General features: G+C 40.4%; 2 protein-coding genes and 1 long non-coding RNA gene across 4 annotated transcripts; all 3 read right to left on the bottom strand.

The window, feature by feature from the left end:
* Window positions 1-702: 702 nt before the first annotated feature.
* On the bottom strand, window positions 703-10192 carry bfsp2 (beaded filament structural protein 2, phakinin). Its single transcript, XM_044366967.1, has 7 exons — window positions 9494-10192; window positions 7969-8051; window positions 7526-7682; window positions 6793-6954; window positions 6573-6698; window positions 3563-3804; window positions 703-1330 (listed from the first exon to the last, which is right to left on the bottom strand). Exons 1-7 carry the CDS (start codon window positions 10067-10069, stop codon window positions 1252-1254), a joined length of 1425 nt encoding a protein of 474 aa, XP_044222902.1. The 5' UTR covers window positions 10070-10192; the 3' UTR covers window positions 703-1251.
* Window positions 10193-19019: 8827 nt separating this feature from the next.
* Window positions 19020-21883, bottom strand: LOC122994543. The gene is made up of 2 exons (XR_006406615.1): window positions 21722-21883; window positions 19020-19636 (listed from the first exon to the last, which is right to left on the bottom strand). It is a non-coding gene; the product is annotated as an uncharacterized LOC122994543 (long non-coding RNA).
* On the bottom strand, window positions 19020-22084 carry ccr9a (chemokine (C-C motif) receptor 9a). Of its 2 annotated transcripts, XM_044369276.1 has the most exons (4): window positions 21982-22084; window positions 21075-21159; window positions 20918-20985; window positions 19020-20875 (listed from the first exon to the last, which is right to left on the bottom strand). In XM_044369276.1, exons 2-4 carry the CDS (start codon window positions 21114-21116, stop codon window positions 19852-19854), a joined length of 1134 nt encoding a protein of 377 aa, XP_044225211.1. In that variant the 5' UTR covers window positions 21117-21159; window positions 21982-22084; the 3' UTR covers window positions 19020-19851. The 2 variants fall into 2 exon arrangements, with proteins under 2 accessions (XP_044225211.1, XP_044225210.1); XM_044369275.1 differs by having other exon boundaries at window positions 19020-20985.
* Between the last annotated feature and the right edge of the window lie 4951 nt (window positions 22085-27035).

Here is a 27035-nt window from a genome sequence, read left to right on the forward strand (position 1 = left end):
ACCGGCTGGGTTGAGACAGAAAGAAAGAGGGAGACACAGAGAAGCACAACAACAACAATAATAACAACGATAATATTAATAGAAGCCCACATCGTTTGCTGGACGCCACCTCGACAGCCAGCGGTTGAATGATGACATGCAGCTATACATGACATCACTGGTCAGATCAGGCAGGACCCAGAGAAAACTATGGAGTCCCACATTGTCTTCGCATATGTTCACACAACTCGACATTCATTTTAGTGACCTCAAATTGCCGCCAACGTGAATAACAATCATCCCATATTTGCGTTTATCCTTGCCGGCAGTTTTAAATTTGATTCTATGTCTCCCGCTCTGGCCCCAGGAATACATCTGACTATGGTTTGTGAGGAGCACCTGAACACACCAGCTCAGGTCGGGTCCTCAGGTGTTCTGGGAACAGGTTTACCTGAGGACCTGGATTCACACTCTGGACTTTATGATATATCATCTGTGAATGACTCTTCATCTACCAGTGAAGAGTAACGACTTCCTGCAGATCACAGAAACAACTATATTTCAGCTGAACATGAGAACCATGAGGACTCAAAGTTCTATAAAAAAAGAAAATACTGTACTTGAGTTCCATTTATAACCTTTATTAAATAAACTTTCAGCTCAACATTAGCAGCAAATAAAATCATCAATAATGCCATTGAAATAAATCCATCAACATAAAAATATAGTCAGCCGCTTCGGTCACAGTGATTGCAGTGTTGTTTATTCATCGCTGACTGACTGGTGAAGATTTCTGCTTGTAGTCGACCACAATGTTACAAGGATTACAAAACAGTTTCCCTCCACTGTCATCTGGGAACGTTTGGGAACATTTGGGAATTGTTTTGCTCGTCTATGGCATCATGTTTGTTGGCAGGTGAGATTTGTCCATCTTCCACCTGAATGACGTCAGTTACCACCACACCAAACGCCACAATTGGTCCAAACCACAAGCAGCTGCTGGTTTGGACTGCTTGGTTTCATGCAGGAAAGTTGCTGTAATTTAACTAAACTGCAGCTCTCACAAATATTGCAGAGATTTCTTCTTTGCATGAATTATTGCGATCGCAAAATCGTTATTTCCTGGAGGGACTGATCATTCACACCTGCACACCTCACCTGGTAGGAAACCCTCCAGCAGAGTCTACGTCTGTCTGAAAAAACACAAACATCTACAAAGTCTCTGCTGGACTTCAGTCTGCTCCTCAGATCCTCCACAGGGAGGTCAGACCATCACTGTCCTGGAGGTCCTGGAGCATCGGTCCTGGAGTCTGGAGCAGCTCCCTCAGGGTCGGAGTGCAGACCTGAACACCTGGACAGGAAGTTTTAATCATCAACTCTCACAGTCATTAAAAGTCTGATATACATAAAGTGATATTTACAGCTTCAGGACAGGTTTTAAAATATTTCATATCATGATATTTTAACCTTTATAACTGTATGCTTTACATTTTTGGGTTATTTCAGTTGAAAAGTTTAGCAAACTAATTTATGTTGCATTAAGCTTTACAGTATTGGGTAAGTCACATATTTAGGAATAGGAATAATTCCACAATATTATTTTGGACTTTGGAAGAATGAAGTTAATTATTTTATGATTGTTTCATCGTCATTATTCATATGTTTATATGTGAAACATTTAAGTTATTTATTTATGTCTCCTTGCTTAAATACAATGTAATTTCAGTTCCTACCTGCCGTTGTTTACGGGGGACATATTTGTTTAACGGTAACAGTGTAACATGCTGATAGTGATTTCTGTGCTGTTTATTACCCACAATCCACAGCGACTGAAGAAACCAGTTACAGTATTATTGATTAGTTGATCAGCTGATCAGCCTGAACAGATCTGACAAAATATTGTATAATCTCTGTAGTATCTTGTAATCTTGATGTAGTATTTTATAATCTTGAATTTGTTTCTCATAATCACAATTTAGTATATCATAATTCTAACCTACTATAGTGTATCATAATCTTGATATTATGTACAGCAGTATCTTGTAACTTGATATATTTCATTATCGTGACATTCTGCATTTTCACATATCTGAATGTCGAGGTAATATTTCAGCAGAACAGGTTTGAAAATATTTCATAGCATGATATTATTGATCAGTTCAGGGTGCGTTTGACCACAATAGGACCCTGAGTCACTAGCTAGACTCTTCTCCTCTGTAGTTCCGCGGTGGTGGAACGAGTTACCAAACTCTGTTCAATCTGCAGAGTCCCTCTCAATCTTCAAGAAAAGACTAAAGACCAAGTTCTTCTCTGCACCTGATGGACTGAAGGAGGAGAGAAAACAAAACAAAAAAACAAAACAAATGTGCTTCTATGCTCTCTATGCGTCACCTCTGTTCATCTCCTGTCGACATCTATGTCCCATCAGACTCAAACTCAGCTTTATAGCTCTTACTCACATTGTTGTTTCCTGACTAGATCCCTGCTTGTGTTGTATCAGCTCTCAGATGTACGTCGCTTTGGGTAAAACTGTCTGCTAAATGAAATTTTTAAGACTGTAAGATTGTATCTTTTCATCTTTAGTGTTTCATAATCTTGACATAATGTCTCGTAATCTTGACGTAGCACTTTGTAATCTTGACATAGTATTTCATCACCCTCAGATGGTATTTTGTAATCCCACCATATTATCTCCTATCTTGACATAATATTTTGTAATTTTCACATAATATCTCAATACCTTGACATAGTATCTTGTAATATTTACATAGTATTTCATAATCTTGATATAGTATCTTGTAATATTTATATAGTATTTCATTATCTTGACATAGTATCTTGTAATATTTACATAGTATTGCATAATCTTGATATAGTATCTTGTAATATTTATATAGTATTTCATAATCTTGACATAGTATCTTGTAATATTTACATAGTATTGCATAATCTTGACATAGTATCTTGTAATATTTATATAGTATTTCATAATCTTGACAAAGTATCTTGTAATATTTATATAGTATTTCATAATCTTGATATAGTATCTTGTAATATTTATATAGTATTTCATAATCTTGACATAGTATCTTGTAATATTTACATAGTATTGCATAATCTTGACATAGTATCTTGTAATATTTATATAGTATTTCATAATCTTGACAAAGTATCTTGTAATATTTATATAGTATTTCATAATCTTGATATAGTATCTTGTAATATTTATATAGTATTTCATTATCTTGACATAGTATCTTGTAATATTTATATAGTATTGCATAATCTTGATATAGTATCTTGTAATATTTACATAGTATTGCATAATCTTGACATAGTATTTTGTAATATTTATATAGTATTTCATAATCTTGATATAGTATCTTGTAATATTTACATAGTATTGCATAATCTTGACATAGTATTTTGTAATTTTGACATATGTTTTGTCATCTTGATGTATTTTGTCATCTTTAAATAGTATTTTGTAATCTTAATAAAGCATCTCCTGGTGGACAGTGTGTAATTCTGTGACACGACCTGACAGTGTCTGGTCACATGACCCAGTGTTACGGTGACTCACATCAGGTCGGTGGGCTGGAAGCGGCTCTCCTCTCCGTCCAGGATGCCGTGGTACATGCTGATCTCCTGCTCCAGTCGCTGCTTGTTGCTCAGCAGCGTGTCATAGTCGCGGCGCTGCTGGTCAATCTCTCCGCGCACATCGGCCAGCTCCGCCTCCAGCTTCGCCACCACTGAGCCCAGATTCTGCAGCTCCACGTCGTGCCAGTGCCGTGCATCACCCAGAGAGTTCTCCAAACCACGCTTCTGCACACAGGATTTATAATGGTGACATAATATCTCCCAATCTTGACATAATATCTCGTAAACTTGACATAATATCTCCTCAGCTTAACATATCTCCTAAATTTGACATATCTTGTAATCTTGACATAATATCTTGTAATGTTGACATAATAACTCCTGATCTTGACATATCTTGTAATCTTGATGTAATATCTTGTAATCTTAACGTAATATCTTGTAATCTTAACGAAATATCTTGTATTCTTAACATAATATCTCATAAACTTGACATAATTTCTTGTAATCTTGACATAATTATCTTGTTATCTTAACGTAATATCTTGTATTCTTAACATAATATCTCATAAACTTGACATAATTTCTTGTAATCTTGACATAATTATCTTGTAATCTTAACGTAATTTCTTGTAATCTTAACGTAATATCTTGTAATCTTAACATAATTTCTTGTAATCTTAACATAATTTCTTGTAACCTTGACATAATTATCTTGTAATCTTAACGTAATACCTTGTAATCTTAACGTAATACCTTGTAATCTTAACGTAATTTCTTGTAATCTTAACGTAATACCTTGTAATCTTAACGTAATACCTTGTAATCTTAACGTAATACCTTGTAATCTTAACATAATATCTTGTAATTTTAACGTAATTTCTTGTAATCTTGACGTAATATCTTGTAATCTTAACGCGATATCTTGTAATCTTAACGTAATATCTTGTAATCTTAACGTAATTTCTTGTAATCTTGACATAATATCTTGTAATCTTAACGTAATATCTTGTAATCTTAACGAAATATCTTGTAATCTTAACATAATATCTTGTAATCTTAACGTAATATCTTGTAATTTTAACGTAATTTCTTGTAATCTTGACATAATATCTTGTAATCTTGACATATCTTGTAATCTTAACGTAATATCTTGTAATCTTAACGTAATATCTTGTAATTTTAACGTAATTTCTTGTGATCTTGACATAATATCTTGTAATCTTAACGTGATATCTTGTAATCTTAACGTAATATCTTGTAATCTTAACGTAATACCTTGTAATCTTAACGTAATATCTTGTAATCTTAACGTAATACCTTGTAATCTTAACGTAATTTCTTGTAATCTTGACATAATTATCTTGTAATCTTAACGTAATATCTTGTAATCTTAACGTAATACCTTGTAATCTTAACGTAATATCTTGTAATCTTAACGTAATATCTTGTAATTTTAACGTCATTTCTTGTAATCTTGACATAATATCTTGTAATCTTAACGTAATATCTTGTAATCTTAACGTAATATCTTGTAATCTTAACGTAATTTCTTGTAATCTTGACATAATATCTTGTAATCTTAATGTAATACCTTGTAATCTTAACGTAATTTCTTGTAATCTTAACGTAATTTCTTGTAATCTTGACATAATATCTTGTAATCTTAATGTAATACCTTGTAATCTTAACGTAATTTCTTGTAATCTTAACGTAATACCTTGTAATCTTAACGTAATATCTTGTAATCTTAACGTAATATCTTGTAATCTTAACGTAATATCTTGTAATCTTAACGTAATACCTTGTAATCTTAACGTAATATCTTGGAATCTTAACGTAATATCTTGTAATCTTAACGTAATACCTTGTAATCTTAATGTAATACCTTGTAATCTTAACGTAATTTCTTGTAATCTTAACGTAATTTCTTGTAATCTTGACATAATATCTTGTAATCTTAATGTAATACCTTGTAATCTTAACGTAATTTCTTGTAATCTTAACGTAATACCTTGTAATCTTAACGTAATATCTTGTAATCTTAATGTAATACCTTGTAATCTTAACGTAATATCTTGTAATCTTAACGTAATATCTTGTAATCTTAATGTAATACCTTGTAATCTTAACGTAATTTCTTGTAATCTTAACGTAATTTCTTGTAATCTTGACATAATATCTTGTAATCTTAATGTAATACCTTGTAATCTTAACGTAATTTCTTGTAATCTTAACGTAATACCTTGTAATCTTAACGTAATATCTTGTAATCTTAATGTAATACCTTGTAATCTTAACGTAATATCTTGTAATCTTAACGTAATATCTTGTAATCTTAACGTAATACCTTGTAATCTTAACGTAATATCTTGTAATCTTAACGTAATATCTTGTAATCTTAACGTAATATCTTGTAATCTTAACGTAATACCTTGTAATCTTAACGTAATACCTTGTAATCTTAACGTAATATCTTGTAATCTTAACGTAATATCTTGTAATCTTAACGTAATATCTTGTAATCTTAACGTAATACCTTGTAATCTTAACGTAATACCTTGTAATCTTAACGTAATACCTTGTAATCTTAATGTAATACCTTGTAATCTTAACGTAATACCTTGTAATCTTAACGTAATATCTTGTAATCTTAACGTAATATCTCATCCTGATTTAGTATATTATAATCTTGACAGTATTTTGTTATCTTTGTGTATCGTGTATTGATCTATCTATTAGTACTGATTGGTACACTGATCAGTGTATTGATTGTGTATTGATCATGTATTGATCGTGTATTAGTATTGATCATGAATTGGTATTGTTTGTTTGATTTATTGGTGTATTGATTGTGTATTGATCATGTATTGATCGTGTATTGACATGGTATTGCTTGTGTATCACTCAGTGTATTGATCATATATTGAACAGTGTACTGACCATGTATTGATCATGTATTAGTATGGATTGGTGTATTGATCATGTCTCACCAGTGCTCTGATGGACTCAGTCTCGGCCTGCAGACTCTGGATCTTGCAGCCAGCGTCGCTGCACTCGGCCTTCAGCGCCTCCACCTGCTTCTCCTCCGGACTCAGCCTGCTGACACACTGCGCCTCCTGCAGCACACACACCAACATACACACATCAGCATCACATCTGAGAGCAGCAGCCCGACCTGTGAGGACACCTGTCCAGGTGAGATGACCTCACCTTACACTCCAGGTAGCTGTCGGTGTCGGCTCGGTTCCTCTCTGTGACCTTCTCCCAGTGGTTCCTGATGTAAGCCAGGATCTGGTCCAGACTGGTCTCTATGGGAGCGTCGGGTTGGTCCACCTCACGTCCCGACATCTGACTGTAGAGGAGCCGCACGTCCTGCAAGCACACGGGGTCAGTTAGAAGGTAATCAATCAATGAACTGATCAATAACAATGCATTTACATTATATTTCATAAAACTCAAAGTGAAATAATTCATTATTCTGTCTTCAAATAAGGTTTTTCAATGAATTTTTGTTATAAAGTTAGATTTAAAAACCTAACATACAAATATGAATGAATGTAATGACCTTTTCATGATCTCTTTTCATTTCTTTTATAAAGTTTAAAGCCTTAATAACAAGCATTTCTCATTTTCATTTCATTCAATTATCATTTAAAGACTACGATGATTGCTTTTAAATTCATCATTTTGGTGCAAATCTGACTTATTCAAGATATATTTTCTTATTGATCGATTAGTGATAGTTGAACACTGTACAGTCTGTAGTTCTTGGTACGGTTCACACTCCAGACTACGTGAATATTCTGAGGTCTGTGTGTCATTTTAAAGCAGCTCGTCTGTATCTGATGATGCCGAAATGAAAAATAACTCTTTCTCTCTTTAGTGAAACACTGAGGTGTTGATGTTTTCCCGCTCAGAGGATCTGTCATGTGATTGAAGTAACCTGCTCGTGGTTGTGCTCCAGGTTACGCAGCTCTGCTCTCATGTTCTCCATCTGCTCCTCCAGCTCTGCCTTGGTCAGGTTGGCGTCGTCGATGACTTTGTACAGAGAGTTGATCTCCTCCTCCACGGCCTTCCTGAACGGCTGCTCGTTCTCATACCTGCAGGACGACACGCCTGACTCTTACTCCTCTTCCTCACATACGTTCACAATCATGTGTTCATACGACCACTGAAACAGGTTTTCATTCCTCCTGTTCATGCTGACCATGATGAGATCATCTTTATTCTGTCTGAGAGTTTAAATATATAGAATATAATCAAATATGAGCTTCAGCAGTCAAATGCAGCGCAGATCTTCCAGAGTTTCTGTGCTTTTAGTGTTAAAGGTCAGCTGACGTCAGCACCTTTAGAAACATGTGTAATGAAGTGTGTGTGACCTCTGACCTGTCCTTAAAGTCCTCAGCGTTGGCCTGAACGTTCTCTGTCTGCAGCATCAGCCGAGCGTTATCCAGGATGGCTTCACTGACCTGCAGAAATGAAGGAAAACAGAGTACTGAGAGCTGCTGCCTGCAGCCAGCAGGGGGCAGCATACACACACACACACACACACACACACACACACACACACACACACACACACACACACACACACACACACAGACACACACACTGTTGTTGCTGTGGAGACGCTGCTGTCAATCAAAGCACAGAGTCCTGATAAAACTGATCAACTGAGTGTTTGTTAAAGTGTTTATCAATGATTATGAACATTATTACTGATTGTTGGTGGGTGTTGGTGGTGGAGTCATGACCAACAGTCATTCAGTTGATGTTTAACGATCAATATTTGTTGTGGTGTTAAACCATACCTGCTGTTACCAAGGTAACCACACGTGTCAACAAAGCAACCAAGACTGAGATCATGAAAAGATCTTAACTTAGAGTCATGAATATTTAATGTTTTAGAGAAATAAACCATAAAAAGCAGCTTTCAGTCGTATCACATGACCTTCATCAGCTGATGGTTCAGATCATTTGGACCCAGAGGATCTAATCAGGAACTAAATGTCTCTGTTGTGCATCCTGTTTGCATTTCCAGACTCATGAGGAACTACAAACTGAAACGCAGCGTTCACACAACACAGATGTTGTTCTTTGTGTTTCCTGCTGATGAGCTGGATGTGATGAATGAATGAAAAGCAGAAATGCAGCGAGTGTTTGTCTCCAGCGAATCATCTGCTGACTGTCTGATGCTTTTATTTCTGTTTTAGAACCAAACCACATGAAAGAGCCAGAAAATAACCTTTTCTCTTATTCACAGCTTTGTCCTCGCTGCTGCTCGCTCTCCTTTCGCTCATCTTTTATAAAAAGCCGACAACAAAGCCTGACTTTACTTTTATCATTATCAAATGAAGAGAAATGTCCTCCCCTTGTCCTAAATCAACACTAGAGTACTTCCTTGTTTTATGAATGAAGCAGTTTTGTTTGACCAATCAGCGATGGTCATCCCTGCAAACCACGCCCCCCATGGATCTCCCCCGGAGCCTCATTTAGACCCTGGTTCCTCCGGTGGAAACGCAGACCTCAGTTTACCTGTCCTACCTGTAGGAGGTTCTCAGGCACCATGAGGAAACTGTCTGTGTGTGACTCCGCCCCTACCTGTCCACCTGTGTGTGTGACTCCGCCCCCACCTGTCCTACCTGTGTGTGTGTGTGTGACTCCGCCCCCACCTCTCCTACCTGTCTATGTGTGTGACTCCGCCCCCACCTGTCCTACCTGTGTGTGACTCCGCCCCCACCTATCCTACCTGTGTGTGTATGTGTGTGACTCCGCCCCCACCTATCCTACCTGTGTGTGTATGTGTGTGACTCCGCCCCCACCTATCCTACCTGTGTGTGTGTGTGTGTGTGACTCCGCCCCCACCTGTCCTACCCCAGTGTGTGTGTGACTCTGCCTTCCATGAGCTAACCTGTCGGTAGACGTCCTCCCACTCCCTCCTGAGGGGCCCCCAGGCTCCGGCGCTGGAGGCCTTGCGGTCCAGGCAGAGTCGTATCTGCTCCTCCAGCTGCTGGTTGAGCGTCTCCAGGGCTCGAACCTTGTCTCTGTACTCCATCAGGCAGCTGTTCAGACCGGCCGCTGCCGCGCCGTGACCCGCCGCCCGCTCCCCACCGCGGGGCAGCACGGGCGCCGCGCTGCTCCTCATGCCCTGCAGGAACACGCTGCTGATGCCCAGAGCGCGCCGGGACACCCGCGTCCCCAGGCCGGACACCCCGCCCACGGGCGGGGCGGAGCCCACGAAGACGCCGCGGGGAGCGGCGGTGCCGGTCGAGCTCAGCCTGCCGCAGGAGGCGGCGGCCGGGCGCTCGGAGGACGACTGTCCGAGGAAGGAGGAACGGCGTCGGGGCAGAGGCATGACGGCTCCCAGTGACAAACCGCTCAGAGCCGCAGGCCGTCGGGATTTATGGGAGGACGGCCTTCTGGAAACATGGCCGCCTTTGTTCATCTGCTGTTTGTGTTGCTGCGGTGACCGAAGCTTTGTTCTCATGGAAACACACAGTCTGATTTCAGCTGCATCAGCAGGACAGAAGACAGAGGCGCGAACAGTCCTGAAACACACACACACACAATACACAATACACACTACACACACAAACACACTATACACACTACACACACAAACACACTATACACACACACACTATACACAATACACACTACACACACAAACACACTATACACACACACACTATACACAATACACACTACACACACACACACACTATACACACACACACACACACACACACACAATACACACTACACACACACACACACACAATACACACTACACACACACACACACTATACACACACACACACACACACACACACAATACACACTACACACACACACACACACAATACACACTACACACACACACACACTCTAAAAACAAATGTTTTAGCACAACAACAATAACAATAATAATAATAATAGTAATGATAATAATGATGCAACAGTTTCTTTTCTCTTTATTCAGAACATCAGCAGCATCTCTTCGCTGCACCTCGCTGTTCTCTGTCTCATGGTCACCGTCTGGGATCAAATCACTGATGATGGATATTGAATCAGTTTCCTGTCAAACTGCGTCCACATGAAGAAAGATAATGAATCACATGATTACTGCTGACTTTTCAGATTGTTTAGATCGCTGGTTTCCAACCTTTCTGACCTGTGACCCTGTAAAATAAAGTGACCCTTCACCACGTTTCATGTCTGACAGTTTAATTATTGTCTTGATTCATCGTTTGTCCACAAATGTCAGAAAATGTCAATAGTGAAAAATATCCGTTAATGTTGTCGAGAGTCTAAAGTTTCATCTTCAGATGTCTGACAGTCCAAAGATATTCAGTTTATCTTCATTTTCTGAAGCATTAGTTTTTACATTTTTGCTTAAAAAATGACTGAAATGATTGTTCAGTTATCAGAATAGTTGCTGATTCTGTCAATCGACTAATTGATTAATCGACTAACCTTGCAGCTCCAGAGAGACTCAATCACTCACTTATTTAATTTTATTTGAATAATTTTTAGAGGCTTGAGGAGGTAAAATACAGAAATCCACGAGAAATAACACAGAAATTAGAAGAAAGCTTGAAAAACAATGTATGTTTCAAAATTGTGTGTTTTTTCTGTATCTGATCAGTTCCTTTCATCTCACGACCCCTTTGATTAACTCAACCCTCAGGTTGGGAACCACTGGTTTAGATTAACGATATTTTACACATCTTGACATCTTAATAAAAAATGTAATGCAGCCTTTAAGATCAGGAAAAATACAAACTTTAAGTTGTATCATAATATCACAATAACCAAAATAAATGATTTACAACACAAATATTATATTTTATATCTGTCACTGCAGGTGTTATAGACACAAAAGCAACACCACCAGCAGGATGACTGTCAATAACTGCAGAGTCTAAAGAATGAGGCTGAATTTAAGTTACACAACACAATTACATGAATAAACATGAGCGAACTAAAGATGAACCTGCTACAAACGAGCAGTCATAACAGACGGATCCATATCAGTCATATCACAACTAACACACACAAATACATTCTATGATAATCAGCTTGATGATTCTGTGTCCCTGACTCTGAACTGTGTTTCCTGTCCAGGTGAACAGCTGGTGAACAGTTAGTGAACATTTAGTGAACAACTAGTGAACGTGGTGAACAGCTGATGAACAGTTGGTGAACGGCTGGTGAATGGCTGGTGAACATGGTGAACAGCTGATGAACAGTTGGTGAACAACTAGTGAACAACTAGTGAACAACTAGTGAACGTGGTGAACAGCTGATGAACAGTTGGTGAACAACTAGTGAACGTGGTGAACAGCTGATGAACAGTTGGTCAACAGTTTGTGAGCAGCTGGCGAACAGTTGGTGTACAGTTAGTGAACAGCTGTGTACAGTTGGTGAACAGTTAGTGAACAGCTGGTGTACAGTTAGTGAACAGCTGTGTACAGTTATTGAATAGTTAGCGAACAGTTGGTGTACAGTTAGTGAACAGTTGGTGTACAGTTATTGAATAGTTAGGGAATAGTTGGTGTACAGTTAGTGAACAGCTGGTGAACAGTTAGTGAACAGCTGGTGGACAGTTATTGAACAGTTAGTGAACAGTTGGTGTACAGTTAGTGAACAGCTGTGTACAGTTGGTGAACAGTTAGTGAACAGCTGGTGTACAGTTAGTGAACAGCTGTGTACAGTTATTGAATAGTTAGCGAACAGTTGGTGTACAGTTAGTGAACAGCTGGTGAACAGTTAGTGAACAGCTGGTGTACAGTTAGTGAACAGTTAGTGAACACTTAGTGTAAAGTTAGTGAACAGTTAGTGAACAGCTGTGTACAGTTATTGAATAGTTAGCGAACAGTTGGTGTGCAGTTAGTGAACAGTTGGTGTACAGTTAGTGAACAGCTGGTGTACAGTTAGTGAACAGCTGTGTACAGTTATTGAATAGTTAGCGAATAGTTGGTGTACAGTTAGTGAACAGTTGGTGTGCAGTTAGTGAACAGCTGGTGGACAGTTATTGAACAGTTAGTGAACAGTTGGTGTACTTAGTGAACAGCTGGTGTACAGTTATTGAACAGTTAGTGAATAGTTAGCGAACAGTTGGTGTGCAGTTAGTGAACAGCTGGTGGACAGTTATTGAACAGTTAGTGAACAGTTGGTGTACAGTTAGTGAACAGCTGGTGTAGTTAGTGAACAGCTGGTGTACAGTTATTGAACAGTTAGTGAACAGCTGGTGAACAGTTAGTGAACAGTTGGTGTACAGTTAGTGAACAGCTGGTGGACAGTTATTGAACAGTTAGTGAACAGTTGGTGTACAGTTAGTGAACAGCTGGTGTACAGTTAGTGAACATTTAGTGAACAGCTGGTGTACAGTTAGTGAACAGTTAGTGAACAGCTGGTGTACAGTTAGTGAACATTTAGTGAACAGTTGGTGTACAGTTAGTGAACAGCTGGTGGACAGTTATTGAACAGTTAGTGAACAGCTGGTGTACAGTTAGTGAACATTTAGTGAACAGCTGGTGTACAGTTAGTGAACAGCTGGTGTACAGTTAGTGAACATTTAGTGAACAGTTGGTGTACAGTTAGTGAACAGCTGGTGTACAGTTAGTGAACATTTAGTGAACAGCTGGTGTACAGTTAGTGAACAGTTAGTGAACAGCTGGTGTACAGTTAGTGAACATTTAGTGAACAGTTGGTGTACAGTTAGTGAACAGCTGGTGGACAGTTATTGAACAGTTAGTGAACAGCTGGTGTACAGTTAGTGAACAGTTAGTGAACAGCTGGTGTACAGTTAGTGAACATTTAGTGAACAGCTGGTGTACAGTTATTGAATAGTTAGCGAACAGTTGGTGTACAGTTAGTGAACAGCTGGTGTACAGTTAGTGAACATTTAGTGAACAGCTGGTGTACAGTTATTGAACAGTTAGTGAACAGCTAGTGGACAGGTAGCGAACAGGCAAGGCAAGGTTATTTGTACAGCACATTTCAACAACAAGGCAATTCAAAGTGCTTTACTTAGAGTAAAGAATAAAACAGAATATAAAAGCAACACAAGTAAAAAGACATAAAAACAATTAAAAAGAGTTAAATTTGGAAATAAAAAGAAGCTAAAAGGGAATAAGACAGATAAAACAAGAGAATAAAAGTAACAGTGCAGTGTAAAATATTGACCCTTAAATTTGGTTTAATGAAAGGCGGCAAACAGAAAAGTCTTCAGCTGCGATTTAAAGAACTGAGAGTTGCAGCAGATCTGCAGTTTTCTGGGAGTTTGTTCAGATATGTGGAGCATAAAAACTGAACGCTGCTTCTCCATGTTTAGTTTTGACTCTGGGGACAGAAAGCAGACCTGATCCAGACGACCTGAGAGGTCTGGATGGTTCATAATGAAGCAGCAGATCAGAAATGTATTTTGGCCCTAAACCATTCAGTGCTTTAGAAACATACAGCAGTATTTTGACATCAGTTGTTTGACAGACAGGAAGTCAGTGTAAAGATCTGGGAACTGGAGTTATATGATCCACTTTCTTGGTCTTAGTGAGGACTCGAGCAGCAGCGTCTGAATCAGCTGCAGCTGTCTGATAGATTTTTTAGGGAGACCTGTGAAGACAGCGTTACAGTAGTCGAGTCTACTGAAGATAAATGCAGGACCAGTTTTTCCAAATCCTGCTGAGACATAATTCTTTTAATTCTTGATATATTCTTCAGGTGATAGTAGGCTGACTTTGTAATTGTCTTAATGTGGATGTTGAAATTCAGGTCTGAGTCCATGACTACACCAAGATTTCTGGCTTGTTTGTAGTTTTTAACATTATTGATTGAAGCTGAGTGCTGACTTTTAAACGTTCTTCCTTGGCTCCAAAAACAATTACTTCAGTTTTATCTTTTCTTAATTGAATAAAGTTCTGGCACATCCAATCACTGATTTGTTCAGTGCTCTTACTCAGTGCTTGTATTGGACCAGAGTCCTCTGGTGATATGGTTATGTAAATTTGTGTGTCATCCGCATAACTGTGGTAGCATATTTTGTTGTTTTCCATAATCTGAGCCAGTGGGAGCATGTAGATGTTGAACAGAAAAGGCCCCAGAATGGAGCCTTGGGGAACTCCACATGTCATTTTTGTCCACTCAGATGTGTAATTACCTATAGACACATAGTAGTCTCTGTCCTTTAAGTAGGATTCAAACTAGTTCAGTACCAGTTCAGTAATACTAAGACTGTAATTCTGCCACTGTCAGTGTTTAAGTGTATGTCATTAAAAACCTTAACAAGATCAGTCTCAGTGCTGTGGTCAAAATCCTGACTGAAAGACATCAAAACGGTTGTTTGGTGCCACAAACTTGTTCAACTGTTGAAAAACAGCTTTTTCAATGATCTTGCTTAAAAATGGGAGGTTTGTTATGGGCCTATAGTTGCTCATTAGTGATGTGTCTAAATTGTATAGTGAAATCCTGCTTTCGACGTTGGGAGAAAATAAACTTAGCACAAAAAGTAAGGAAATGTGTGTTTGGTAGATTATTTCTTTGTTGTAACGAAGCTTCTTGGCAATAAATCTTATACCGTTGGAAAGCCTGTTTATTTCCCTTTTAAATGGTGCCACATTTGTGAGGAACATGCATTTGTGGGATGAGCAGCAGAGCTGAGTATGTGGGTTGTGCCCATGAAAAATTTGCCAAATCTTCTCTTCCAATGCCAAACAGCTTATTTTACTGTTGCTATTGACTCTTGTTTTGAGCCTCTTGTACCCCCAGGTGCTGCCAATCAGGTGCCTGATTGGCAGCACCTGGGGGTACAAGAGGTGAGCATGGGCCCTACTACAGTGGTCAGTAGGTGTTTGCTCCAAGAATCAGCATGCCACGTTTGACTGATCTGGATAGGACCCGTGCGATAGGGCAACTTCAAGCTGGTGTTCCGCAAAACCAAGTTGCAGCATTATTTGGAGTGAGCCCTAGTACCATCTCCAAAGTGAAGGCCAAGATCCATATAACGGGGGATGTCAGAGACAGGCCGTGAAGTGGGCGTCCCAAGAAGACGACACCCCAAGAAGACCATTTCCTCACCCTGTCAGCACTGAGGTACTGTACGCTGTCTTCTACAGATTTGCAGTCAAGGTTTGCAGGATGATATGGCCGACGGCTCTACCCAGACAATCCAGAACAGACTGCACGCAGCCAATCTCCGGTCTCATAGGGCTGCCAGGAGGCCTGCCATGACTGCCCTTCACCGTCAGGCCCGTTTGCGCTGGTGTCGGCAAGATGTGCACTGGAACCTGAACATGTGGAGGAACGTTATGTTCAGCGATGAGTCCAGATTCTGCCTACAGCAGTTGGATCGTAGGGTCAAAGTGTGGAGAAGATGTGGAGAACGCTATGCTGATTGCTGCACTGATAGAGTAACATCTGTTGGTGGAGGCAGTGTGATGGTGTGGGGCGGCATCTCCCTCACTGGGAAAACGAGGCTTGTCATCATTAGAGGTAATCTCAATGCAGAGAGATATCGAGATGAGATTCTGCAACCAGTGGCAATCCCATATCTCCACAGTCTGGGACCAAACTCTATCTTCCAAGATGACAACGCTCGCCCCCACAGGGCGGGTTTATCAGAGACTACCTCCAGAGTGGAGAGGATGGAACGGCCTGCCAGCAGTCCTGACCTCAACCCCATTGAACACTTGTGGGATCAGCTTGGGCGTGCTGTTCGTGCCAGAGTGACCAACACAACCATGTTGGCTGACTTGACAAATGCTGGTTGAAGAATGAGACGCCATCCCACAGCAGAGTGTGACCAGGCTGGTGACCAGCATGAGGAGGAGGTGCCAGGCTGTTGTGGCTGTGTATGGTTCTTCCACATGCTACTGAGTCTCCTGTTTGTTAAATGAATAAATTGTTGAATTGCCAATATGTCTTGTTTCTTCAAACTTCAATCATCCAATCCACCAAACACCAAACAAGAGTCAATGGCAGAATAAGCTGTTTGATTGGCAGAGAAGATTTGGCAAATTTTTCATGGGCGCAACCCACATACTCAGCGCTGCTGCTCATCCCACAAATGCATGTTTCTTACAAATGTGGCTCCATTTAAAAGGGAAATAAACAGACTTTCCAACGGTATAAGAATTATTGCCAAGAAGCTTCGTTACAACAAAGAAATAATCTACCAAACACACATTTCCTTACTTTATGTGCTAAGTTTATGTAATCAAGCCAATTTCATGACGTTACCAAACTTGAATTCCATTTGAAATCAATGAACACAGAAATTTGAGTTTAAATTACACACAATATGAAGTTGATGTATTTCCAACATTATTATGTCAACACAAGTCATTACAATAATGTTTGCAATTTAAAAAGTTGATGCAAATCATTACATTTGAGTTTTTATCTTGCAGCAGTGCATGCTGGGACAAGCTGAGCTGTGAACCTGATGATGGATGTTATGAGGACCTGCTGTAAACAGAACAACACACACACTCTGCTCCATTTCCAGTCAAATTAAAGTTTCAGACGTCTGACGTTGCCATGACAACAAGCAGCCTATTCATGGTGATCAGTTAGTTTTGTGTCCGGCTGGAAATCCCTCGACAGTCGTCGTCACAAACTTGTTTACTGCTCAGGTTGAGACAGGAAGTTAAAGACAGGAAGTGGTTCACGTCAACCAGCAGCTGAAACTTCCCAGCAGCAGCAGCAGATTTTTATCTGATTTCTAACCAAAGTCTGGGAACTCCAACACTGAAATATTCATTATACTTATTATTATTAACAATTCAAATCATTCAGACACATCTGGAGTGTTCCTGCTGCTCACTGTACAATCAATCAATCAATCAGTCTTTATTTGTACAGCACCAGGTGGGTGCAAGTCACAGTGCTTCACAGTTGACTGACGGGGGTTTTGGTGAATGTTTCTTGTGAGAAGAGAAGATTCAGACAGATAAAACTGTGACCTGGACTCAGTCTCACCATTGTCTCTTCCTCAGTTTCACTTCTCCTTTCACATTTTGTTTTTCAGCGGCTGTTTTGTTCTGCAGAAAATATCAAACCACAGACAGACTCAATAACACACAGTTCTTCCTTCTGCTGCATAATGTCAGAGTTCATGTTTACTGCAACTTTAGATTCTGTGTGATGTTCAGTGAGACCCAAGCTGAGATTTTAATTATTAACACAGAAGCAGCCGAAAACAAACTCTGATCATAATTACAGTTGTTTCGGCAGGGATCAATACTGAGTCCACATGTCAAAACTCTGTGGATCTGCAGCACATTTTAAACATATTTACATCCTCATTTCAACACAGTTTATGTTCAAACACTAACATGTATTCATACGGATCATAACCACACTGAAATACATCTATATTCAACCAAAAAACAAGACGTGCTGTCAGAAATGAACCTCCCTGAAAGCTTCCCTGTACTGTACATAGAAACTATACTGTATACAGTATATAAACTATAAACTATACTATATACAGTATATAAAGTATACTATAAACTATACTGTAAACTATACTATATACAGTATATAAACTATACTGTATACAGTATATAAACTATACTGTAAACTATACTGTATACAGTATATAAACTATAAACTATACTATATACAGTATATAAACTATACTATAAACTATACTGTATACTGTATATAAACTATACTATAAACTATATTATATACAGCATATAAACTATACTATAAACTATACTGTATACGATATATAAACTATAAACTATACTGTATACAGTATATAAACTATACTATATACAATATATAAACTATAAACTATACTGTATACAATATATAAACTATACTGTAAACTATACTGTATACAGTATATAAACTATAAACTATACTATATACAGTATATAAACTATACTATAAACTATACTGTATACTGTATATAAACTATACTATAAACTATATTATATACAGCATATAAACTATACTATAAACTATACTGTATACGATATATAAACTATACTGTAAACTATAATGTATACAGTATATAAACTATACTGTAAACTATACTGTATACGATATATAAACTATACTATAAACTATACTATATATAGTATATAAACTATAATGTAATATATATATAAACTATAATGTACTATATATATAAACTATACTGCACTATGTATATAAACTATAATGCACTATGTATATAAACTATACTATACTCTATATATAAACTATACTATATTAAGTAAATCTGAGCAATATGACAGCTGTTCTCTGCAGTAGCAGCAGATCTAAATGTGATGTTATTATTGATTATTGATGCACCTGATCAGAAGTAGAAACGTGGTTTCAGCTGACAGTGAAAACAGGATGAGGAGGAAGGATGTGAAGGAACGAGTGTGACTGTGTTGATCAACTTCCTCCTGTTTGTCAAGCTCACACAAACTCTGCACATGTGTAACACACTTTAATTTCATCACTGAGTTGTGAACAGACATGTAAACTCAGTCTGACACGTTACATGTTCATACATGACCAAAACACACACAACTATTTACATCATGCTCACATCAGTGGGTTAGCATGTTAGCATGTTAGCACGTTAGCAGTGAAAGACTTTCTCTTCACATCAACAAACACAATTAAAGATGAGTCACATGACAGACAGACTCCTCCATGAGATGCGTTTCCTGTTGAAACAGGGTGATGAAACACCGCAGACATCTGAGAAAAACAGAGGTCACATGACTCCAATACTCCAATAACAGCAGCCAAAAATCTCAGTCACACATTCACTGTACAGGTGAGTCCAAAAAGTCCAAAAAGTCTGAAAAGTCCAGATGAGACATTCAAGGTCGTTTTTATTCCAGTTAAACATGTTGATGGTTTGTTTAACTGTCATAACAATCACTTAATTAAACACAGAAAACACCTTAAATCCACCTTAATAACACCTTAAAAACATCATTTCCACATCAACTGTAAATATTAATTAATGAGTTTAAGGTGGAATTAAAATCTTGATGACATCATTAAAAACAGGTAATTGATTGAATTTTAAGATGAAACCTGTTAAAATGTCTTTATGTTTGATAAACTCTGTTCAAACTCTCAGAACTTTATTTAAAAGTTTCAACAGATCCTGAATCAGTCCGACTGAAATTTGTTGGAAAGTTTGTAAAACGACGCAGCGGATCTGAGCAAGCGATGATGAAAGAGTGATGAAGGGGTGCAGCGTGTCGCCATGACAACAGTAGCTGCTGCAGCACAGACAGGCGGCGGGTCTACAGCGACAGCACCTGCGAGTTCTCGCTGGCCGAGCTCACCGAACCCCTACCGGACCTACTCAGCTGACTCTTAAGCGCCGCCTGCTGGCAGCGGCAGACACGCAGCAGCCGCAGCACGTCATGGCGGAAACGCACGCCCACGAAGGCGTAGAGGAAGGGGTTGAGGCAGGCGTGCATGTAGGCCAGACTCTTCAGCACCTGCCCCATCTTGTCGAAGCGCTTCATCTCCTCGCAGTCCGTCATGGTCATGTTGGTGGCCTGCGCCGCCTCCATCACCAGCACGCCGTTGTAGGGCAGCTGGGACACGACGAAGGCGACCACCACGGCCAGGATGACACGCATGGCCTTGTGTTTCTGGAAGCTGCGTGTCTTGAGCAGCGTGGCGATGATGAAGCTGTAGCAGAACGCCATGACGAGGAAGGGCAGGCAGAAGCCCATGCTCACCTGCAGCGACAGCGCCAGGATCTTGGTGCGGTTGCCCTCGTGTGGCGGGAACACCATCCTGCAGACCTCGTGCAAGTTCCCGTTAACTTTGGATGTGGTGGCAAACATAAGCTCTGGTGTGGCGAGAAGCAGGGCGAGCAGCCACACCCCCACGCACACCAGCCGGTTGCAGCGGCGGCGTTTCATCTTCGAGTTTTGTGCCCTGGTGGTCTGCACGATGACCACGTAGCGATCGACGCTGATGCAGGTGAGCAGCAGCATGCTGCTGAACAGGTTGACCTTGTAGAGGGCGGAGTTCACCTTGCAGAGGGCGACGCCAAAGTTCCAGCCGCGCGACGCCTCGACAGCCCACAGCGGCAGCGTGACCAGGAAGAGCAGGTCAGCCATGGCCAGGTTCAGCAGGTACACATCCGTCAGGGTCTTCAGCCGCCGCTGGACATTCAGGTAGATCCACACCACCAGCATGTTCCCGGCTCCGCCCACCACGGTGATCAGCCAGAAGAGCGGCGGCTCGTAGAGACGCCTGAACTCCCGCACGGACGAGCGGTCGCACATCAGGTTGGAGTAGTAGTAGTCGAGATAGTCGTTGTAGTCGGAGTTGTTGGAGTAGTCGTTGTAGTCGGAGTTGTTGGAGTTGTTGGAGTAGTCGTAGTCATCAGCGGTCGTGGAGCTGCTGTAGAACGGCTCCTGACAGGAAGAGTCATCAACAGATCAATAATCAATCTGACGATCAATGAAACAGATGAGATGAACTGTGAGTGGGCGGGGTTTACTACCTGGGTGGTAAACAAAGTCATGTTGTCTTCCAGGGAGGTCATGTGATCAAGATCTTTGTTGATGTTGATGAGGTCATCCAGTGACCTGACAAAAACAGACAGCAGCTGTGACATCATACTGTGACATCACCAGTGACATCACACTCGTCTCTGTTGCATTAAAACCAGACTGACATCTGACACATATGATCAGTTTATGTAATAATTGATTATTGATTATTAAAATGGTGATTCTATGTGATAATGATCCAGTAATATCGTATATAATAAGAAGATATTGATCAGTACTCTGATTCAGTAATACTACAAGTAACAGATTTACTTCAGTAGTATCAGCAGAATGTTTATTAAAGTACTTATTGGACAGACTGGCTCCTGTCAGGGTGATGATTGATTACATCATCATCATCATCATCGTTATTACTGGATAAATATAGTGAACATATTAACATTTATATTAATATTAAACTGTAGCAGCTCCAGAACTCACTGATAAACACTTGTAATACTTGATATGTTTATGTGTAAAAGACCCTTAAACACAGCTCAGCTTCACCTCAGAGAGCCTTTAACCAACAAAGTAGATTTTATATGAAATATAAAATATTTAAAAAAATATTATATATATTTTAAGATCAATTTTGAACAATGAAACCTGTTAAACTGTCTGTACATTTCATACTAGTTCACAGCAGTGTCAGTGTCTATGAGCAGAAACTTTTTCCCGCCTCTGCGACCACGTAAAGTAAACCACAAAGACAATAAAGACAATAAAGACAGTAAAGACAGTAAAGACAATAAAGACAATAAAGACAGTAAAGACAATAAAGACAGTAAAGACACACAGGTGAGACAGACAACAGACAGACAGACAGACAGACAGACAGACAGACAGGTGTGGACTTACAGTTGTCTCTCAGCTCGTCTCAGCGTCTCTGCTGCTTCTCACAGTTTGCAGCAGTTTGTCCGTTAAACCACAGTGACGTTCAGGACGAGACGAGTCAAAGCAGAAGTGACAGAAATAGAAGGAGGAGCATCATCATTTAACCCTTAAAACAACCGTCCTCATCAAACCTGAGCCACAGATCCTCAACTCTACTGAAACCTGACAGACACCAGAAGGATCTGCTGTTCATGTTCAAACAGCCCCGACGTGACTTTTTGTTGTGATTTGGTGCTAAAATTGAATTGAATTGAAAAACTGAAACTGATTTGACTTGAACTCCTGGAAAAGTCCTGGAAAAGTCCTGGAAAAGTCCTGGAGAGGTAACATGAGTAGTACTAGCACTAGTATCAGTAGTAGTATCAGTAGTAGTACTTTTCCAGGACTTTCCAGACATTCAAGGCCTTAAAAGTGTTTGTTTGCAGGTAAACGATGTGTTGATGGTTTCTTCTGTCACAACAATCACTTAAAATGTCTTTAATTAACTTCATTAACACTTAAACACAGCAGTGTTTAGTAGCCTGAAATCCTTTAATCTGAACTACTGAACCCCTCAAAACCCCCTTAATTAACAAAGCAATTATATTTTAATTTCCACATTAATGTAAATATTTGACAGATTGATTAATAATGAGTTGAAGGTGTTTTTAAAGTTAAACGCTGTTAATGAGACTTTCAGGGTTTTTATTCAGCATTTTGATATTTAACAGGTTTATTTGCATTGATTAAGGTGTTTTTATAACTTGTACCTTAAAAAGTTCTTCAGCAGTTTAATTAATGTGTTGTCATGTGTTCGTGTTATTGTGTCACACGGCTGCTGTTGTCAGCTGAACAACACGAGTACTGCTTGCGGTATCAGTAGTAGTGAGATGGAACATGATGTCCTTTTTAGTGTTTACGTTTTTATTCACTTCCTTTAGAAAGGTAACACACACACACACACACACACACACACACACACACACACACACACAGGTTGGTGGTTGTGGTTGCAGTCACTGTAATGTCCTTATAAGTCATAGAAACAAGTGTGTGTGTGTGTGTGTGTGTGTGACATCATTAAAACAGGAATCAGCCACATTGCGTGCCAGCGTGTTCACTCGGGGCAGTGGTGCATGACAAGCTGCGACCGCACATGCACAGTCTCACACTCTGTATGAACAGAGTTGCTTTTCTGTGACCTTGTGTGAGTTCAGGTTGTTTTCAGAAGAAGTTCCCCTTTATATAAAACCTGTCCGAAAGTATGTGGACACGATACAACACGTCAACATGGATGAGGTCACATGACTAGTGACCTCATCCATGAGACTGTCGAGAGCGGCCGCAGTGATGACGTCGACAGGTTGGACGCTGCAGATATTTATGCAGCTGTGATTCTTTCCCAGATGTGTTATTGATCACATGTTGGGGGCAGGCTGGAGAAACAGCCATCAAACCTCTTGAGTCCTTAAACAAGAAAACTCTAAAACTCAAAGCGTTTCCATCACTGTAGGGTTCTGGAGAAATACAATTTACTGAGCTTTGACAGTTTTACATAATATTCAGATTTGTGTCTAGTTTATAAATGTTAAACGGTTTGTCCTCCTCCACTATGTGACTTTGTGTTCACTCGCTCAGTAAGTTCTATCAGATCCTCCAGAATCTCCTCTATAGATTGGACCATTTCATCACACTGCATTTAGACATCAGCTTCCTCTGTGAAAACCACGACTCAGTGAACATCCTACCTGATGATATGAAGAACTGCAGTTCAATCAGTACGTTCAAGACCAAATGAAACTGCTAGAAACTACTCAGCTCTGTAACCACTGACTACATCTCATCTCATGGTCTTCTCATATAATCTCTAATAACCTCGTTTTCATTTGATAAGTTTACATCATTAGTTTCTAGTTGACAGTGTGTGTGTGTGTGTGTGTGTGTGTGTGTATGTGTGTGTGTGTGTGTGTGTGTGTGTGTGTGTGTGTGTATGTGTGTGTGTGTGTGTGTGTGTGTGTGTGTGTGTGTAGCTTTGTGTTTTGTAAATTAGCTATAAATTAAATCTGGTGCATCAGATGACAACATTTATGTTTAACACTTTACATGATCACCAATAAATACATAAATACAAAATACTATTATTACTGTTACCATGACAACAAAGACCCCCCCCTTGAAAAAGTAGCTAATTTAACTGAAACCACAATGTTTCTGGTTCTGATGGCGCGTCCTGATTGGTGGAAAACAATCAATGAATCAATATGAAGCAGTTGTGATGAAAACAGTTCAGTTTCCAGTATTGATAGTCAGAGTGGCTCCATCTGCTGGCCGGCTGTCGGTGTTACATGTGACGGCTGCTGTGTGTGTGTGTGTGTGTGTGTGTGTGTGTGTGTGTTTTCCTTGTCGCCGGGGGCTCGTCCGTTCTGAGTCTGGAACATAATGCTTATTGCAACGTTCAAGGAGACCGACAGTGTTAATGTGTTTGTGTCATTGAGGACGTTGGGTTTACAGGCCTTCACTACACGGATGGTTAAAGTTGTGCTTTAATAAATCTTGTTTCCACATGTTTTGTTACGTTAGTTTGTGGTCTGACGGACACGTTGTTGTGCTGTAGTGTAAAAAAGTCTCTCTTAACTTAGTGCTCAAAACACAGCAAACACTCTTTAATTAAGACAAGAGGCTTGTTTCATGTTTTTCTCTCTGATCCCAGACAGCAGTCGACACAGAGGCCTGATGGGAGTTTATATCTTATATCATTACTGCTACTGAGGTATCGTAGGAGGTTCATGTCTTCTTCTGATGACGAGGAAGACATGTTTAAGTGTTTTCTACCTCTAGCAGCTCTCATTGTTATTGCTCTTAATATTTAGTTTCTTCAAGAGAGGAGATGAGTCTGAGTGCACAGAGCTCATTTGTCAACACGACTGAGCTTCATCACATGAAGGTTTGTGTCCAGACTTTGAATCAACTACCATGAGCCACAGGAATAATAAGTATGTTTATATTATGTATGTCTAATATTCCTCATTCAAGGACAAGAGAGATAACTTCCCATCATTCTCTCTTGTTTGTGGACTTCGATAGTGTAAAAATCCAGATGTCTGGTGGACTTCAGTCGTACGGTGGCGTGTTCACCGTCATCACGTCAAGTCTGCGACGGCGCCGAAGACCTCCAGTGTTTCACACAGTTCAGTGAGATTTAATCTTTACATGAGCTGCTGATTATTGTAATAACTTTTCTGAACTTCTTAAATCTTCCTCCTGACAAATACCCCCCATATTATAATAAAAAACTAAAACTAATACTGAAACTAATAAAAACTAAACTAAAATTAACATTTTTAACGCACAAACCCCCTCTGGAAACTAAATGAAATTAAACTGAACTGAAAATAAAAATGAAAAACTTAATAAAAATAAAAATTAATGAAAAATATAAAACTATAATAACTCTTGACTTTTTCTTCCTCGGAGGGCAGGAGGTGTGTTTTGTTTTACAGTCTGTGCACCAAACACACCTGTAACTCAGTCTCATCATAAAGTACGAGGCTCCACCTGGTGGCGTCACCGTGTACTACTGGGGGGGGGGTTGCATTACCAGGAAATGTTCTCTTTCCACTACACTTCACATTTTTTCAGCAGCATACGATGAAAGCGATCGCCTTCTTGCCTGAAGTCTTCCAGCTTTCTCTGCTGATATGATTAGAAAATATGTTTGCAGAGCTGAAGAGTTCCTCTGAAGGCTGCACGCTGCTGAAAGCTCCTCATGTACTCAGGGAGAGCGTGTGTGTGTGTTTTCAGTTCCAGCTTTCTGTCAGTGTTTGGCATAGAGAGGAGGGCCCATGCTGGCCTAAATTACCCAGAATGCCTTGCAGTCCAATGAAGATATCTGGGGGCAATCAGATGTTATAACATAACATGGGTAAATTTCCGAGACATCTTCACATTAGAAATGAGTGAATACAGTTTGTGTTTTAGTACAAAACAGTCTGATGATCCCTGGTGTCATCTGTGTCTGGCCTGAGGGCCCACAGCGTAGCACCTGAGGACCCACAGCATGACACCTGAGGGCCCACAGCGTAGCACCTGAGGACCCACACTGTAGCACCTGAGGGCCCACAGCATGGTACCCAAGGACCCACAGCGTAGCACCTGAGGACCCACAGCGTAGCACCTGAGGGCCCACAGCATGGTACCCAAGGACCCACAGTGTAGCACCTGAGGACCCACAACATGACACCTGAGGGCCCACAATGTAGCACCTGAGGGCTCACAACATGACACCTGAGGGCCCACAGTGTAGCACCTGAGGGCTCACAACATGACACCTGAGGGCCCACAGTGTAGCACCTGAAGACCCACAATGTAGCACCTGAGGGCCCACAGTGTAGCACCTGAAGACCCACAGTGTAGCACCTGAAGACCCACAGTGTAGCACCTGAGGATCCACAGCATGACACCTGAGGGCCCACAGTGTAGCACCTGACGGCCCACAACATGACACCTGAGGGCCCACAGTGTAGCACCTGAGGGCCCACAACATGACACCTGAGGGCCCACAGTGTAGCACCTGAGGGCTCACAACATGACACCTGAGGGCCCACAGTGTAGCACCTGACGGCCCACAACATGACACCTGAGGGCCCACAGTGTAGCACCTGAGGGCCCACAACATGACACCTGAGGGCCCACAGTGTAGCACCTGAGGGCTCACAACATGACACCTGAGGGCCCACAGTGTAGCACCTGAGGATCCACAGTGTAGCACCTGAGGACCCACAATGTAGCACCTGAAGACCCACAATGTAGCACCTGAGGGCCCACAATGTAGCACCTGAAGACCCACAATGTAGCACCTGAGGGCCCACAATGTAGCACCTGAAGACCCACAATGTAGCACCTGAGGGCCCACAGTGTAGCACCTGAGGACCCACAACATGACACCTGAGGGCCCACAGTGTAGCACCTGACGGCCCACAACATGACACCTGAGGGCCCACAGTGTAGCACCTGAGGGCCCACAACATGACACCTGAGGG

This window comes from Thunnus albacares, chromosome 12, assembly GCF_914725855.1.
Source record: "Thunnus albacares chromosome 12, fThuAlb1.1, whole genome shotgun sequence".
Lineage (NCBI taxonomy): Eukaryota > Metazoa > Chordata > Actinopteri > Scombriformes > Scombridae > Thunnus > Thunnus albacares.

Coding starts and splice junctions, on each gene's coding strand:
- bfsp2 (XM_044366967.1), bottom strand. CDS start 10,069: ATGAGAACAAAGCTTCGGTCACCGCAGCAACACAAACAGCAGATGAAC. Junction 8,052..9,493: donor GGGAGGACGTCTACCGACAG/GTTAGCTCATGG, acceptor TCATTTCTGCAG/GTCAGTGAAGCCATCCTGGA. Junction 6,699..6,792: donor ACAGCTACCTGGAGTGTAAG/GTGAGGTCATCT, acceptor TGTGTGCTGCAG/GAGGCGCAGTGTGTCAGCAG.
- ccr9a (XM_044369275.1), bottom strand. CDS start 21,116: ATGACCTCCCTGGAAGACAACATGACTTTGTTTACCACCCAG. Junction 20,986..21,074: donor TGACTTTGTTTACCACCCAG/GTAGTAAACCCC, acceptor TCTTCCTGTCAG/GAGCCGTTCTACAGCAGCTC.